This window comes from Trachemys scripta, chromosome 1 (genome assembly GCF_013100865.1).
Source record: "Trachemys scripta elegans isolate TJP31775 chromosome 1, CAS_Tse_1.0, whole genome shotgun sequence".
NCBI lineage: Eukaryota > Metazoa > Chordata > Testudines > Emydidae > Trachemys > Trachemys scripta.
In genome coordinates this window covers 197,018,585-197,035,718 of record NC_048298.1, presented here as the reverse complement: position 1 = coordinate 197,035,718, position 17,134 = coordinate 197,018,585, and the positions used below count along the sequence as shown (strand labels likewise).

General features: G+C 42.5%; 1 protein-coding gene across 1 annotated transcript; it reads left to right on the top strand.

The window, feature by feature from the left end:
- Nucleotides 1–3,280: 3,280 nt before the first annotated feature.
- On the top strand, nucleotides 3,281–16,891 carry ATP6AP2 (ATPase H+ transporting accessory protein 2). The gene is made up of 9 exons (XM_034754365.1): nucleotides 3,281–3,434; nucleotides 5,284–5,414; nucleotides 7,351–7,479; nucleotides 9,835–9,930; nucleotides 10,128–10,265; nucleotides 10,571–10,624; nucleotides 13,739–13,888; nucleotides 14,950–15,066; nucleotides 15,800–16,891. The coding sequence occupies exons 1-9, from the start codon at nucleotides 3,383–3,385 to the stop codon at nucleotides 15,983–15,985; spliced, it is 1,053 nt and encodes a 350-aa protein (XP_034610256.1). The 5' UTR covers nucleotides 3,281–3,382; the 3' UTR covers nucleotides 15,986–16,891.
- The last annotated feature ends 243 nt before the right edge of the window (nucleotides 16,892–17,134 follow it).

Genomic DNA, 17,134 nt, shown 5'->3' with positions numbered 1-17,134 from the left:
CTTAACCAAGATCCCAGAGAAAAGGATCAGAGTTCTCCCACTCTGTACATTTATGGTATTATTCTCCGATACTGGGCTTCCCTGAGAACCAGACTCCCACTGGGCAGGGCAAACTGGTGTAAAGGTTTAGCAAAAGTTCAATTTCATAGCAGAGTTTCTGCTACTTTCCCATGGAAGAAACAAACACAGATGAGAACAAATGAGAACACCAAAGCAAGACACAGCGAGTGGGAGAGAAAGTTCTTTTACAAGCCATGTTCCTGTTGTGATTTGTGGAGGAAAATAAACCCAAACAACAAAACAGAACAAACATAAAAGAGGCCAGAACTGCCAGCTACAGGCCGTTGTTCTCCTTCCTGCAGAAGGATAGCAAGTTACAGAATTGCCAACCTTAATCACTGAAAACACATTAACCAGGCCCCAAAAAATCAGGAAGTTGGAATAAAAGTCATGAGATGTTTTAAAAACCAACAACTCTGGGGTTCTTTTTATTTTCCTGTTGGGTTTTGAGCCTCCAGGGTTCACATTTTCAAGCTTTGCTCTGCAACCATAAGGGCCTGAAACCTTTTTATTTATTTATTTTTAAGTGAAAGCTGAGATTTGTTGTAGCCATTTTGGTCCCAGGCTGTAAGAGAGACAAGGTGGGTGAGGCAATATCTTTTATTGGACAACTTCTGTTGCTGAGAGAGGCAAGCTTTTGAACCACACAGAGTTCTTCAGGCTGAGATTTTTATGTATTTACATGACTTCAGGAGCTGGGACTTTAAGAAAAACATCAAGTGTTGTGAGACACCTAATAAAATTGCAAGCTGACAATACAAGTTATGTAGATATACAACAAAGACAAAAGTGATAACAGTCACATGACAGCCTCATTCTGATCCTTGAGACAAAAGTGATAACAGTCACATGACAGTTAGCCTCATTCTGATTCTTGAGACAACATCTCCCCCACCATGACACTCACATAACAGCAGTGTAGGATCCTTGATTTAGATTAAATGCAAAAGTACTAATTTTGCCTAACATACCCCTACCCCCAATCACAACCTTCTTTTCCCTTGTGCGTCCTTCCATATTGCCCCTTACACTTGGAACACCTATTCTCATCCCCCAAACACCCTCTTGCTGATTTGTAGCACTCCTCAAAAGTCAGCTCATTAAGCCATTCTTCCTACCCTATGCTTATTATCACCCCTTTCTTGAGCCATTGTCCTGTGGTTGTCTAATTTAGATTACGAGCTCCTCAGTGCAAGGAACATACTTTCTTCTCTAGGTAAAATACTCTGTATCATTCATTTACACACACCCCTGTATTAAAAGAACATTACAGTTGCAAAGTCAAGCACTCAAAAATTAGGATATGCCAGAATTAAGGTTGTATGGGCAACCTTAATTCAACCCACTTATGCATATGTACTAGGAGACAATTGTTAGTTACATGATCATGTACAGGGGCGGCTCCAGGCACCAGCGCAGCAAGCCTGGGGCGGCAAGCCACGGGAGACGGCCTGCTGGTCGGTGTGAGGGCGGCAGTCAGGCAGCCTTCGGCAGCGTGCCTGCGGGAGGTCCGCCGGTCCCGCGGTTTCGGTAACAATTTGGCAGCGGGTACGCCGAAGCAGCAGGACTGGCAGACCTTAATTTCAGACTTTAATTTCAAATTATGATTTGTAAGCATTAGGTCAGCCAACAGCGCCAAAATGAATTTGCCGACATTCTCATAACAAACACAGCTGTGTGAGGAAGCTAATCATTATTCATACTTTTCAAACCTATATGCTTTTTCAGGTACAAGTATTTTATCATATATATGCTTTTAAAGTGTCTATTAGGGTGACCATATTTCCCAAACGGAAAATGGGACACGAGGTGGAGCTAGCCCAAGTGCCCCATGGCCGAGCTGCTCGCCCAAGCACTGCCTGCCACCCGCATGAGGCTGGGGCTGGCATTGCTGCTCACTTGTGCCCTTGCACAGGGTTGGCATCACCACTCATCCCCACATGTTCCTCTGCATCCCACTTTTGCCCCAAAAAATTGGGATAGCCAGGACAGGGCTTAAAAAAGGGACTGTACCAGGCAAAACAGATATATGGTCACCATACTATTAATATTTCATTTTTCAATTTAAATTTCTAGTCAACTAAATGGAATTTTTCTCTCATTAGAAAAAAAATTAACAACTAGATCTAGTTGGAAAACAACTAAACTAGCTACACTGCATATAACTAGTTGATGACTTGGGCAGGGGAGATGAGGAGAGGTAGGGAAATCCTTGCCTGGGCCACTATCTTTGGGAGCCTTTGCTACAGCTGTTATGAACAACACAGAGAAGCAGGGCACAAGTACCCAACAGCACATTCCTGTTACTAACGAGAACCAGCAGCAGCTTTGAGGGCAGCCAGAGCCACCAGCAAAGGTTGACAACACCCTGAAGGAGCCTGGGAGCCTTTGGCAGGCTCCCGCCCATCTTTGCTGCAGTCAGGCCAAGCGCACCACACAGCAGCTACTCCTGGGGGCAGCATTGCAGGGGGCAGAGCAGCAGCAAAGCAATTGTCACCCACCTCACCCTGGGGTGAGCAGGGAGTCGCTGAGGCACACAGCCAGGGCTGGAGAGCCCCTGCTCCCAGAGCAGGCTCCATAGCCAGGTGGGGAGGGGGCTGCTATACTCTGCCAGTGGTGCTGGAGCTAGGATTACTGCCACACCCCCTGGCTTGACATAGTAATAACAAACACATGGTTTCCAGTATCAGCCCTGCTACAGCACCAAGTGCCGCCAGCTCAGCTGCGTGCGCACAGAGCCACCACGGCTGCTGGGCCTGTCTCCTCATATACGTGTGGAAGAGGGTGGAGCAGCGATCCCGTACGTTGTGAGTGGTCAATTTAACTGTCAATCCGATATATGCCAGGCCCAACCTCCTGCACAGGCTGTCACGTGGGCTAGGATTGGGCACCCTGGGGCTGGGGGGAGGGGGTCGCTCTCCCGCATTGTGAGTGGTCACAGCAGTTGCCACTTATGAGTAGACTTCACTTGCTGCTGGAGAGACCCCGCCCCTTACCCGCTCCCAGACGGTAACGAGGCCGCTGTGCAAAGACCCCTCACCCTGTGAGCGGCCAGGCTGGGTATCACTCAAGCAAAAGCCCCGCCTCCTGCCCGGACTCGGGACTGGCCGGTCAGTTCCGGGGCAGTGACGCACGGGGAGAGGAAGAGAACTCTCACACTACGTGTGGTCAGTTCCCCTGTCACTCAGATGGGCGCTCTGTGAGTGGCTGGCGGGACTGTCAATCAGCATACGCGGGAGGGCGGGGTTTGTGGGGCTGACTGTGTGCGGCCCGGGCGTCCCTCTCCCCAGTCTCCCCGCTGTCGGGCCGTGGCTGTGCAGGGATGGCGGGGGCCGGGATGATGCTTTGGGCCCTGGCAGCGGCGTGCTTGGCTGGTAAGGGGGGGGGGCGGCAGAGCGCGGGGCCCCAGCTCCTGCTTCCCGCGGGGGTCGGGGGGCGGCTCTCGGGATGAGCGGGGCGCGGTTGCGGTAACCGAGTCTGACCAGCGGCTAAACAGCCGCCCGCTGCCCCTGAGCAGCCTCCGGCGCCCGGGTTCCGGGGCGCTGCTTCCCGAGCTCGGGGGCGGCCGCGGTCCGGCGCGGGGCGGAGCCGGGGGGGCTCGTGCCGCTTTGCCGCTTGTGTCTCGTGACGCTGTGGCGCCGGCGCTGCCCGGCAGGAACCCGGCCCGGCCCAGCTCGGTCAGTGCGCGGCTCCCGCTGGCTGACGGGGCCCGTGACCTCCCCTCCGCGGTTATTTCCGCTGCCCTGTCACTGGGCAGCGCCGGCGGCGGGTGTCTGGTCGCTGTCGCGGCCGAGGGGCAGCTCCCCGCGGCGGTCTCCGCTGCCGGGTACGGCTGCGCCGCGGAGCTTGCCCGGGTAGCCGCATCCACCCGCCGGCGCTGCCCGGAGCCTGGTTTGGCGCTGGGGTTTGTGGCGGTATCCCCGAGTTCCTAGTGCCTCACCGGCTTCATCGGCTGGGCAATCCCGGCCCATCCGTTCTCTGCAGCAGCTGCTGGGAGCCTTCCCTGCTCTCCTCGGAGGTGCTGCGGGGGAGGCGGGTCCCCTACCTCTTTGGTGGACCAATGGGCTTGGTTCAAAAAGTTTAACAATTGTGGGACACAGACATTCTCCTTTCACACAACTGCCCATGAAGGCCACAAGTTGGACAGCAGTGTCCTCGGGTGTGATCCAAAGTGTCAGTTGTGGTTAATGCCAGAACTTTCTGGTCCTGCAAAGAGTTACCACCTGAGCCAGAAGGTGACTCCTTATGATTACATTACCCTTCTGTCTTTGGATAGGAATATGCTTGATGAATTGCAACTCAAAATTGTGTTCCAGGCTTCCCAGAATGTGTAGCCCCATGAGTCACTTTTGGTCAAATGATTATAGCGTAGCTGGAAAAATGGTTGTTTCCTGAGTTCAAATGCAGTTTTGTTCACTGTGACCTTGAGCAAGTAACTTCACTATTTGTGCCTGTCAACCTAGCAAGGAAAATTGGGTTTAAAAAAGAAGCAGCTGTAAATCAGATACCATCTCTAAACCAAATTGTCCAGAGTAAATTGCATGAGTGTCTTGTAGCCTGTAAAGTAGTAAAGAAACGTGTTAAGGCTGACAGGCTACCAATATTACTATTGTTAGTCTATAAATTGCCCCCACCCATATTGATCCAGAAGAAGTCTTAAGAAATGAGGGTCGTTACTCTATTAAAATTGCAGCTGTTCAGCAGGATGAGCTGCCATCAATAAAAAAGTGCTTGAATTTTTGGCAAATGACTGTAGGTTGACCTATTCCTCTGTTCGTCTGCATGTCATTGTTTTGAGAGCAACAACATGAAATTCTTGAGATACACTTTGTTCAGTTGGTGTGAATATGTCATATCATGGCTTATATTTACTGTCAACACCTGCCTGGAATTTATGATCCAGAATCAGGTTTTGGAGCATACCCCTCTTCCACCAAGGTCAAAATGGTATAACTAATTTAATTTACTAATAGAACCTCTTTCATGCCTTGATTTTGTTTAATACCTCAATTTGTCTATACATAACTCTGTACTGGAATTATCCATTGCATCCTAATACATTGAAATTAATGGCTCTCTTCAGCTCTCTCTCTTAACTTGGTAGATCTGTGCACTGGAAGGCTGAGAATCAAGAAGAGGTTGTTGCAATCCACGTCTGCTTCACAGGGTTTTAAGAAACTCATGCTTTACCAGACTTGCCTGTCAATAATGTTTCTGTTTTAGGTGTCTCCGGTGATGAGTTTAGTGTCTTACGATCACCCCAATCTGTCGTTTTCCGAGATGGAAGTTGGCCAGTACCAGGGGAGCGGATCCCAGACATAGCTGCATTATCCATGGGCTTTTCTGTTGAAGAAGTATGTTTCAGTTTTCATTTTGAAAAAGCTGTAAAATTCAGATTAGTTGTTTCTGAGAGCTTTGAATTATAGTTGAGGTACACAGATTTTATAAAATGTGCTGGAAATAAAGTAGGAACTATATAAAACAGACCACTAAGAGGAAATTCAGAAACCTTGGGAATCTAACTTGTGTTCTTCCTCCTCTACAGTGAAACTGTTATTAAAGGGCTAACTGCAATATAAATGATTAATAATAAAATGTCTACAGGGCCTCTTCTGTCCTATCTTTTGGACTATGAAAATACCCTGTTAACAGGCAACTACACTTGCGATCTTGAAACTAAGAGCAGAACTTCTTAAGAATAGTTTTAGTGGTTTCTCCATTAAACAAAGCAGGACTGATTATGTACTACGTGCGCTGAACGTCCGCTTGAGGCACAAGGTAAAATCAAATGCTTTTTGGCCAACTAGGCAACTTGATTTTCACCATGCTGCTTTTCCTGGGGTATCTGTGATATGAAATAGAAAACTTATTCTGTTCAGCAGTCTATTCCTTCTTCTAAGCTAGGTGGTCCCTGCTTAACTGTGAGGGCCCTTGGGACTGTCCAGAACTAGCAGCCCCCATTCCCCTCCCCCCCTAAAGAACAAAATGTCGGAAGAGTGCAGGGAAGGAGAACCCTCCAAATTGTGTTACAGCTAGCTATTCCTCCACTCAAAAAAACAAACACACAAAGTGAAAGTAGAGATCAGTATCATGATTAAGGCTTTGATCCCATGATGAACTCCATACATGCAGACTCCTGCAGTTGTGGGGAGCTCATTGTAGTATTGGAGCTTTAATTTGTGGTCTTGACATGAATCATAATCTAGGAGAATAGAAACTGCGCTGTAGGAGACTTTTAGGGTTCCACCTTCAGACTCTCTGGCATTCAAACTTTAATTTTTTAAAAAGGGATTACTGTCTGTATTAATGCACTGTTAAGTTATCGGGCAACCTGAAACACCTAAAAGATTTGAACTTCCCCATTTGCTGAACAGGCTGAAATGTTAAAATAGGGGTCTCCAAAACGAATCCTTCTGCAGTTCTCTCCCTGTAGGGGAGGATTAAACTAATAATCTTTTTTTCTCTTAATGGGGATCTCAATCAATTTCTCTTTCCCCTATAAGGAATATATAGGTCATAGCAAACATTGTTAATTGTAAAATGCATTTAGCTTGGTCTTGTAAAATTGCCACCTGTGTTGAGTAACTTTTTTTGGGGGGGGAATATCCTGGTCAACGTTCATGTAAATTCTGCGGATATACAATTACATGCAAAACAGACTCAGCTCTTGCTCTTAATAAGCTGCCAAAGCATCTGTCTGTGTTGTAGAACCCTTCCACTGCTTTAGAGCCTAATTACTTCTACTTAAATGTCAGAATCATTAGCCTTTATTGTTTATAGTTGTACCAGAAACATCCCGGCAATGTATTTTTCCATTGTGGCTAAATATTATTGGTCTATAAGAAGCATGTATTTGAATAAAAATATTCCTCCAGCATACTAGAGAAGCTTGCTACTTCCTTCAGATCATGGGAAGTTGCTTTTAATATCACTAGAAAATGGACTCTCTCAGTGAATCTTGTGGAATGTAGCAGTCTTGACTGTGAAACTTGGTTCAGTAGCCACATAGCCAGTTTAATAAGCCAACATTGTACAGTATGTGAATGACACTTTTTCTTACATTAATGTTATGGAGGGCCTGCTGTTAATAGAGAATTAACAAAGAAACTTCGGGGCGGGAAGGGAGGAGATCCTTTCAAGCTTTTAGACTCCCTACTAAGTTTAAAGATTCATTGATATCACTGCAAATTCTCTACATTAACCATTTGATATAGTTTGATCTGGGTTGTTTTTTTTTTTCCTTTGATTTCAAGCTAAGCAAAAGTTTTTGCTTTTAAATTTTGTTACCAGGACCTTTCCTGGCCTGGGCTTGCAGTGGGTGATATATTTCATCGTCCTCGAGCTACTGTTCTGGTTACTGTGAAGGGAGTAGACAAGCTGGCGATGCCTAAAGATGGAATTTCTTACCCTGTTGAGAATGTAAGTATCTGCAATTTTTTTTGTATTTGTGTCTGTTACTCATACTTCTGTTAATACTGAAAGTATTGCTTGGTGTTCGAAAAAAATCCCAAAAGCTAACCTTTCACCAGTTATGCTTTTTCTATTTCACATAGCTTTTCATGTAGTCAGAGAATTAGGGTTAGAAGGGACCGTTAGATCGAGTCTGACCTGGAAATCACAGGATGGTAAACTTCACTCAGTTACCCTTGCATTGAGTCCAGTAACTTGTGTTTGGCTAAAGCACATCTTCCAGAAAGGCATCTAGTCTTGTTTTGATGACTTCAAGAAGTGAAGGATCCACCACTTCCACTGGTAATTTGTTCCAATGTTAAATTGCTGTCACTGTTAAAATTGTGCCTGACGACCAATTTGAATTTGCCCACCTACAACTTCCAGCTATTGGTTCACGTTATGCTTTTCTCTGCTAGATTAGAACCCTTTAGTATACATGGTGTCTTCTCCGTGTGAAAATACTTAATCCATTTCGCATGTACTTTTTAAAAAATGACACTTTACAATATCAGTACTCAGAATGTCGTGTGGTACTAAGTCAAACACTTTACCAAAGTCTAAGTATATTACAAATGTGTAGTTAACGTTATCAGCCAAACTTGTAATTTCATTAAAGAATGAAATCAGGTTTGTTTGAGATCTGTTTTCTATAAAATCAAGTTGACTGGCATTAAAATATTCCTAGTCTTTAATGCTTTATCAATTGAATTCTGTATTGGCTTTTCCATTCTTTTCCCCAGGATTGATGTCAGGGTAACTGGCGCATAGTTATCCAGGTCATCCCGCTTGCCCTTTTTGAATATTGGCACAACATTAGTCCTCTTACAATTTTCTGGAATTTCCCCAGTATTCCAAGATTTATTAAAAATTAACATTGGCAAACCAGATCTCTTCAGCAAACTCTTTCAGGCTTCTTGGGTGCATATAATCTAGGTTTGGTGGTTACAAATTGTTTATCCTTAGTAGATTGTTTAACATCCTCCTTAGTTATTAATGGACTGGAAAGTACTTCATCATCCTCATGTGATAAGAGTACATCATCCTGCTTCTTTCAAATACAGAACAGAAATATCTATTTTACTTATACCATCATTAACAATTTAACCATCTGTCTAGTAATGAGCTTATTCCGTTGTTAGAATTTATTTTATTCCTAATAAGCTTTAATTTCTTATTGTTCTTAACCTTGCCAGCCAGATTTTTCCCCAATGTCTTTACCTTCCCTCATAAATTTTCTATACCAAATAACTTCTAATTTTATATCTATTTCCTCCTTTTTCTACTTATGTATTGCTTTTAAATTTCTAATTATTGCCATCACTGTGCCACTGAACCAGCATAGGCTTTTAGCCAAAGTTGTCTTCGTTCTTGATTGTAGAATCATGTCTTTTTGGCCATCTAATAAACTCTTCTTTAAGAACTCTCAATTTTCATTCACATTTCTCTGTCTAAACTTTTCCTCCCAATCAATTTCACTAATTTTTCCTCCGCTGTGGAAAATTTTTCATTTTGAAGATGAAAGCAAATCAACTCTGAATACCCCTACAGACTCCTAAAAGAGCAGTCAACCTTTGCAAAATTGTCCTGAAATGTTTTATTGTAGGTAGAAAACCTACTACTTCACCTTTATCATAATGATCAAGTAGTTAATATTTTACTCAGTCATCAAAAGTGAATGGGTGACTAAAACTTTGCAAAGTTCAGCTGTTCTTGAGAACAAAACTAATACTAATTTATTAAATTTGTCATTTATCTCTTCATAAGTCATGTGCCTCTCCCAACATCCCTCAAGGCATGTCTTTATCTTGACACAACTAAACAGTTTATATTTTCACATTGTCTAGCATTGAACTGGTTGCTTTGGGAACCCTTACTCTGAATTTCCTAGTACCCCTTGTAGATTTAATATGAGCGTATGAAGCTGGCATTTTCTTTTATAGAAAACATCTTTGCTGTAGGGTGGATAGTATGCATTCCTTTCCTTTCCTTTCTGTGTCTTCATTTTTAATACAATTTAATAAGGTTAATTTTGTATTTAACAAGGGACTCTAAAATTGTTCCCCTTTTCTAAACTTCTGGGGAAAGTATTAAAATGCAGATACCGTGCCCACAATGAATACAGACACATCTGTTGCACTTTTATCAATTAAGACTGGCTGCATGATGCAGGCTGTTGTATAAATCTCTCTGAGCATAAGTATGTAATCAATGCAGAAAATAGAAGGTCACAGTTCTTGTCCCAAGGAATTTCCATCCTTATCTACATGTTGCTTTAGCCACATTTTGGCCAGAATTCCTTATTAGAGCTTTATTGTTTTTCAGGCTGTTCCTTTCAGTCTTGACAGTGTTGCAAATGCTATTCACACCTTGTTCTCTGAGGAAACCCCTGTAGTCTTGCAGTTGGCTCCCAGTGAGGAAGTGAGTATTGATTCATCTCCTAAACCATTTGAAATAAGAGTTAAACCACACAATTGGGAACTGATGTGCTTAAACCTCTTGGCTGTATGAACATCTTGTATTACAAAAGCACCTGCATGTGTAATGGAATTAATCTATGAAGTTTGAAAAATCCAAAACTGAACTATCCTCATATTACACAATGACTGTTCTTACAGAGAGTTTATATGGTGGGAAAGGCAAACTCTGTATTTGAAGACCTTTCTGTCACGCTGCGACAGCTACGGAACCGCCTTTTCCAGGATAACTCCATTCTCAGTTCAATTCCCCTCAACTCTCTCAGCAGAAACAATGAGGTAAGAAACAGTGGCCGATGAATACTGCTTTTATTAAACTGCCTCTGATTTACTTTTATGAGTTCAGTTTAAGAAATATGCTCATTCGTTTTTCATCTCCTTGTTGTCTAAGGGGAAGTTGCTCCCCAAGTTTCAATATTTAAGTACTAGAAAATGGTGATTGATTTTTGGAATTGTTTGACCCAGTAACAAGCACTGCAGGGGGGGAAAAACTACTGCTTATAGCTGCAGTCTGCTGAGATGTGCAACAAAATTAGGCTGCCTCATCTTCAGTTCTGTTCAGAAAATACTTTTCTCTCCCCTAGGTTGACCTGCTTTTTCTGTCAGAACTACAAGTCCTGCATGATATCTCCAGCTTGGTGAGCACGACTTTTCAAACACACTCTATATGTCTCACATATGATTGAGGGAATTTTGAAAGACGCTTTTGTTAAAGTCTGACATCCTATGTGTGAAGATCTCTAGGGCAGTGGTGTCCGAACTGAATTCCCAGGAGCCATTTGTAGCTCTTAGGGATTTGAACTGTGGCCTTCAACGGTGACTTAATAAAATGTGTATTTAGAGATTGAAAATGTGTTCCCTGAGAATGCATCCTGTTTCTAAACTGAAGTGTTTGAATCAGCTCTGCCACTGAAATGGGGGGAGTTGGCATCATTTCTTGTCCCTTGCAACAGCCCTGGTGTGAGCTGGGGCACTCTGAGCCACTGCTTTCCCTTCCAACATCTCTGGGGAATCCCCAGCAGGTGACTTGTGGGTGGTTCCTGTTTTCTTTATATGCTGCCCAATGGTGCAATGAGAGCAGAACAGGGTAGAGAATATGTACCTGATATTAGCTCCTTGACCTTCTTGAAATGAAATGATTGTTCTGCCCTCTAGATGAAGAGGTTGGACATTGCTGCTTTAGTGCATGTTTCCACAACAAGTAGTCAAAAGCCATAGCTGGCTGTATGGGTTAAATTTCAGTACAGAGTTGTTATAGAATCATAGGACTGGAAGGGACCTTGAGAGCTTCTGCAGCTTTGATTAGATGACCTATCTGTAGCCAGCATCCCAGGCAAAGGGAAAAAATGTGTAGGGAAGGATTTCAGACCAAGTTGGATGAGCAAGCATCTCAAACAGGTGATTTAAGAGAGAGCAGCAAGCCTACATGAAAAGGAAGATGGGAGGGATCAACAAGGAAAGCTACTTCTTGGAGGTCAGAAAGTGTAGGGATAAAGTGAGAACTGCCAAAAGCCATGCACCGTTGGACCTTGCTAAGGGAATTAAAACAAATAGTAAAAGGTTCTATAGCCATATAAATAAAACAAGGAAAGAAGTGGGGCTGCTAAACACTGATGATGGGATGGCGATTAAAGGTAATCTAGGCATGGCTCAACACCTAAACAAATACTTTGCCTCTGTTTTTAATAAAGCTAATGAGAAGCTTAGGGATAGTGGGAGGGTAGCTAATGGAAGTGAGGATATGGAGGTAGAAATTACCATATCTGAGGTGGAAGTCAAACTCAAACATCTTAGTGGGACTAAATCTAAATCTAAATCTGGATAATCTCTGTCAAGAATATTAAAGGAACTGACACATGAAATTGCAAATCCAATAGCAAGAATTTTTAATGAATCTGTAAACTTGGGGGTCATACTCTACAATTGGAGAAATGCTAATATAGTACCTATTTTTAAGAAAGGAAAAAGTGATCTGGAAAACTACAGGCCTATTGGTTTGACCTCAGTTGTATGCAAAGGCTTGGAATAAATTTTGAAAGAGAAAATAGTTAAGGACATAGAGGTGAACAATAACTGGGATAAAATACAAGGTGGTTTTACAAAAGGTAGATCATGCCAGACTAACATGATGTCTTTCTTTGAGAAGAGAACTGATTGTTTAAAAAAAAAAAAAAAAAAAGGAAATGCAATAGAGCTAATCTACTTGGTTCTCAGTAAGGCATTTGATAGAATTCTATATGAGAAATTATTAGTTAAATTGGAGGAGATGGGGATTAATATGAGAATTGAAAGGTGGATAAGGAACTGGTTAAAGGGGAGACTACAAAGGGTCATACTGAAAGGTGAACTGTCAGTCTGGAGGGAGGCTATTAGTGGAGTTCCTCAGGGATTGGTCTTGAGACCAGTTAGTTGTATTTCACAAAACTGGGGAGGTATCAGTTGGAAATGACAGGAGGAGAAAGACCTGGGTGATTGATCACAGGCTAACTATGAGCTGCTACTGTGATGCAGCTGTGAAAAAGGCTAACGCAGTCCTAGGATGCATCAGGCAAGGTATTTCCAGTAGAGACAGGGCTACTAGGATGATCAGAGGAGTGGAGAACCTACCTTACAAGAGGAGACTCAAAGAGCATGGCTTGTTTAGGCTAACAAAAAGAAGGCTCTGGGAGATATGATTACTCTCTATAAATACATCAGAGGGATAAGTACCAGGGAGGCAGATGAGTTATTTAAGATAAGCACCAATGTTGACACAAGAACAAATAGATATAAACTGGCGATCAGTAAGTTTAGGCTTGAAATTAGATGAAGGTTTCTAACCATCAGAGGAGTGAAGTTCTGGAACAGCCTTCCAAGGAGAGCAGTGGGGGCAACAAACCTACCTGGGTTCAAGGCTGAGCTTGATAAAGTTTATGGAGGGGATGACATGATGAGACAGCCTACAATGGCATTTAGCTGATCTGTGACTGCTAGCAGCAAATATCTCCAATGGATTGTGATGGGACACTAGATGGGGAGGGCTCTGAGTTGCTACAGAAAACTTTTTTAGGCAGGTTCAAGTTGCCGTTCTCCCACAATTTGTGTAACTTTGGGCAGGTCACATAGTTTGTCTCCTCTTCCCAGATGCAAAATGGGTAATAGCACTTCCCTAGCTCGCAAGGGTCATGGGGGTGCATTCATTAACGATTGTGAGGTGTTCAGATTCTGTGGTGATTGGGGGGCGCAGTCAAATACCTGAGATTTCACATCTTGAAGAAATATTGCTTATATAGCTGGGCAGCAGAAAAAAAAAACTTCATCTGTAAAATTCACAGCAAAGGTCAATTTAGTAGCACAGGAAATCATGGGCATCCATGGAATTTATGCATTTTCCTTCATGCTGTTACACAAGCTCTCTATTATTACAGCAATCTTAGAATCAGGATTTTGACATAAATTGAAGGTGTTCCTTAAGTTTATGGATGACACTCCTTTCAGTGGAACTGTAACTCTTGTTGCATGTGCCTCTTTAAAACGATCTCTGGCATAAGCTTGCTTACTCAGGCACTTGCTACCCTGCCTCCCATTTTGAAGACCATATAGCCAGCTGTAGACACTTCTCTGATCCAAGATGGCAAGTTCTGGCAAACTTCCAAGTCTGCATGGAATATGTCAGACAAAAATGAAGCTGACTCAATCAGTGATTAAATCTCATTGGACTGAGTATTTAAACAACTCATTTTTTCTCCGTGGTTCGCTTTCCCCCCCTTAAGCTGTCTAGACATAAGCATCTGGCGAAGGATCACTCCCCAGATTTATATTCACTGGAACTGGCTGGCTTGGAAGAGATTGGGAAACGGTATGGGGAAGATTCTCAGCAATTCAAGGATGCCTCTCAGATTCTTGCTGATTCCCTGCAAAAGGTAAAAGGAGATCTGCCATAAATACTGTTCTGTAAAGTTTGTCCGAATAACAATTCTAATGTGAACAGTACTGGTTTTGTATTAACAAGACAGCTGAACACCAACATTCATTGGTCACACAGCATTGTGCTGTGAATTGCTATTCCTTTTTGTTGGCCTGTCCATCTCTTGGTTGGGTAAACTCTAGTCCCTCCATCAATTATCAAATCAAACTTCTGTAATTTGGTCACCCCTGAGCAAGAAAGGTATTAGAGGGCCTTTTTGGCAGGTCAGAGCTGTTTGTGAAGGGGTCAGAGGGGGATATTGACAAATGTGTAAATCAGTAAGTCCTGATGAATTGGTTTTAAAACCGATACTTTGTGTGTATAGGCATTTCTCACTTAAACTGGTGGAAAATGTGAAGCAAATAGCTCTAGCTTTAGCCCAGCACCATGTGATCAGGTGCTGTGTGTTTTTTCGCACCTTGAGCAGTTCTACCATTTCCCAAATACCTGCTCTTTCACTCCTTTCCTGAGCAGGCTGCCAGTTGTGGATTTTATCTAAACAAATGTCCACCAAGATCTAAGACAACTCCATCTTGCTAGTATCCAAAGTTTGATACCAAAATATAGTGAGGCAAAATACTAGATCCTTAATTCACTAAGTTAAACAGCTCTCTTCTGTACAATATTCCATTCATATACAGCAGTCCAGCGTGTGTCAAATGTTCACATTTGATCAGAATTGCTCTGAAGTAGAATCTTAGATTAAGTACAGAACTAGGGAAATACATGGGCCAGAGCATGTGTCATGGGATATAGCAGCTTTCATATCAGAGCACATGTATCCATAGGAGGTCAGTAAGAAACTCTTAGGATCCTGGACAACTGTCCAGTGGACTGTAAAGAGATGGTCTAAACTAGCTCACAGTTGGCATTCTTCTTAGTAGACTCAAATCATTGGAGACTTCCATGATTTCTCCAGATTGTTCAGATCTGCTGCCTTGGTGCATCTTTGGTTACAAGAATCAGATTTAGTAACTATTGCATATATCTGAAACTAAGCTATTGTTGTTCTTTCAGTTTGCAGATGAGATGTATAATCTCTATGGTGGGAATGCCGTAGTAGAGGTGGTGACTGCAAAGACATTTGATACTCCCCTTGTGAGGAAGAGTCGATCCATTCTCCAGACTGAAGAGGTAGTGAATGCACTTTAAACCCCTTTTCTGCAGCTGAATTATTAAAAATGTGAACATGTGCATTGCTCCATTTTGTAGAACTAGAATATTGACTTGATACTGTAGCAACCTTTTAAACTTTTAGTGGCTTAGACACTAGGCATGATGAATCCTAGAATATCAGGGTTGGAAGGGACCTCATAAGGTCATCTAGTCCAACCCCCTACTCAAAGCAGGATTAATCCCCAACTAAATCATCCCAGCCAGGGCTTTGTCAAGCCTGACCTTAAAAACCTCTAAGGAAGGAGATTCCACCGCCTCCCTAGGTAACCCATTCCAGTGCTTCGCCACCCTCCTAGTGAAAGAGTTTTTCCTAATATCAAACCTAAACCTCCCCCACTGCAACTTGAGACCATTACTTCTTGTTCGGTCTTCTGGTACTACTGAGAACAGTGTAAATCCATCCTCTTTGGAATCCCCGTTTCAGGTAGTTGAAAGCAGCTATCAAATGAACAAACATAGCAACTGCAATAACCTAGTCTCCATTAACTATGCCAATCACGTAGGTGCATTAGTATGTAGTGCAAGTAACTCCAGAATTGCCTGTGCAAAATATCCATATCTTGGTACGGGCAGTCTGAATGTTAGTATAATGAGAATATGTTCTGTATGTGGGCTGACTTCAGGAGCATTGTGACTGCTGGCCTCCAGATGTCTCACTTCTTTAAACCATACTTTCCTTCTTTCACTGCAGAGCACCTCATATAACCTAGGGTATTCATACAACTTCAACTATGCTGTGGTCTTCAACATAATTCTGTGGCTCATGATAGGCCTTGCATTAGCCGTGATTATAATCTCCTACAACCTCTGGAACATGGATCCTGGCTATGACAGCATTATTTACAGGATGACAAATCAGAAGATAAGAATGGATTGAACTTCAGTCTAGGGAACGGAGTATGGCCGCTTCTGAAGTGTGTTTAAAATAATATTTTGGCATGGTTAAATGTGGACGTCTTTAAAGGTGCTTTTATTTCTCTAATGGTTCCTTGTGTTTTCTTTAGTCTCTCTTTAGACACTAGTAGTACTACCAGAGTGGATTTACAAAGCTGAATCTACCGCCTGCTCTAAAACCATGCCCTAATTATTACTAAACTATATAACTTCATTCCATTTTGGTAACACAAAATGAATTTTAGAAATAATACATTGTATTCCTTGTGATTAAATATGTGGAAAAAAATGCACTGAAATGATAGCAACTTTCTGATTTAAACTTTTTACACTGGAGGTTTAGAAACTATTGTTAAGCTGCGTTGTATATTATGAACCAGATGTAAATGTTTATGTTGATGTAAATATTTCTAATGGTACATGTAGTGTTCAGGGAAAAAACAGATTATAGCCCTATTTATGTAAAGCCTTCACTATGGGAATAGTTCCACAAGAACAATTCTGGTTGAAACAGTATTTGGATTTTTTACATTCCAGCCACCACCATGTACCATAGCCAAAATGAGGCTTGGTGTAGATCTTAACATCAGCTCACTGCTGCATTTAAAAGGACTGCAGAAAGATAATAGGTAAGAACACTGGTGTGGTTGGACTATACAGTTAGGAAACTACAAATATAGAAAATAGTCTGGGTGCTTAAAGTTTAATGTAATATACTGTAGAAGCTTACATTATGATGCTTCTAATTCTTTCCATGTATGTTATTAATTGTAGCTGTTCAAACACCTGTTTTTGGTGGTAGAAGTGGACCAATAACTGGCACTTAGCCATACTCCATTTTTATTACTCATGTGCTTCAACCATTTAATAAACAGAACAAGTAACATTTGCTGTGGAGTTCATTTATTTTTCCTACAAAGTTCCATTAAGGGGTAGTCATACTCAGCACAAAACTGAGTTAACTTAAGCTGAACCAAACACATGTAGCCTTCTGCATTTATCTAAATACATTAGGCCCTCTTGAGGGGAAAAAAAAAACCGCTCACAAACGAACGCTGGCTTTTATGCCTGGCTCTACCACTGGCCTGCTGGGTGACCTTGGGTAAGTTGCTTCCATCACTGCCTCAGTTTT

Bases quoted from the DNA above. Each gene is read 5' to 3' on its own strand.
- ATP6AP2 (XM_034754365.1), top strand. From the start codon at position 3,383: ATGGCGGGGGCCGGGATGATGCTTTGGGCCCTGGCAGCGGCGTGCTTG. The intron at 10,625-13,738 runs GTGAGCACGACT...CCCCCCCTTAAG, and splicing joins TGCATGATATCTCCAGCTTG to CTGTCTAGACATAAGCATCT. The intron at 15,067-15,799 runs GTAGTGAATGCA...CTTTCACTGCAG, and splicing joins CCATTCTCCAGACTGAAGAG to AGCACCTCATATAACCTAGG.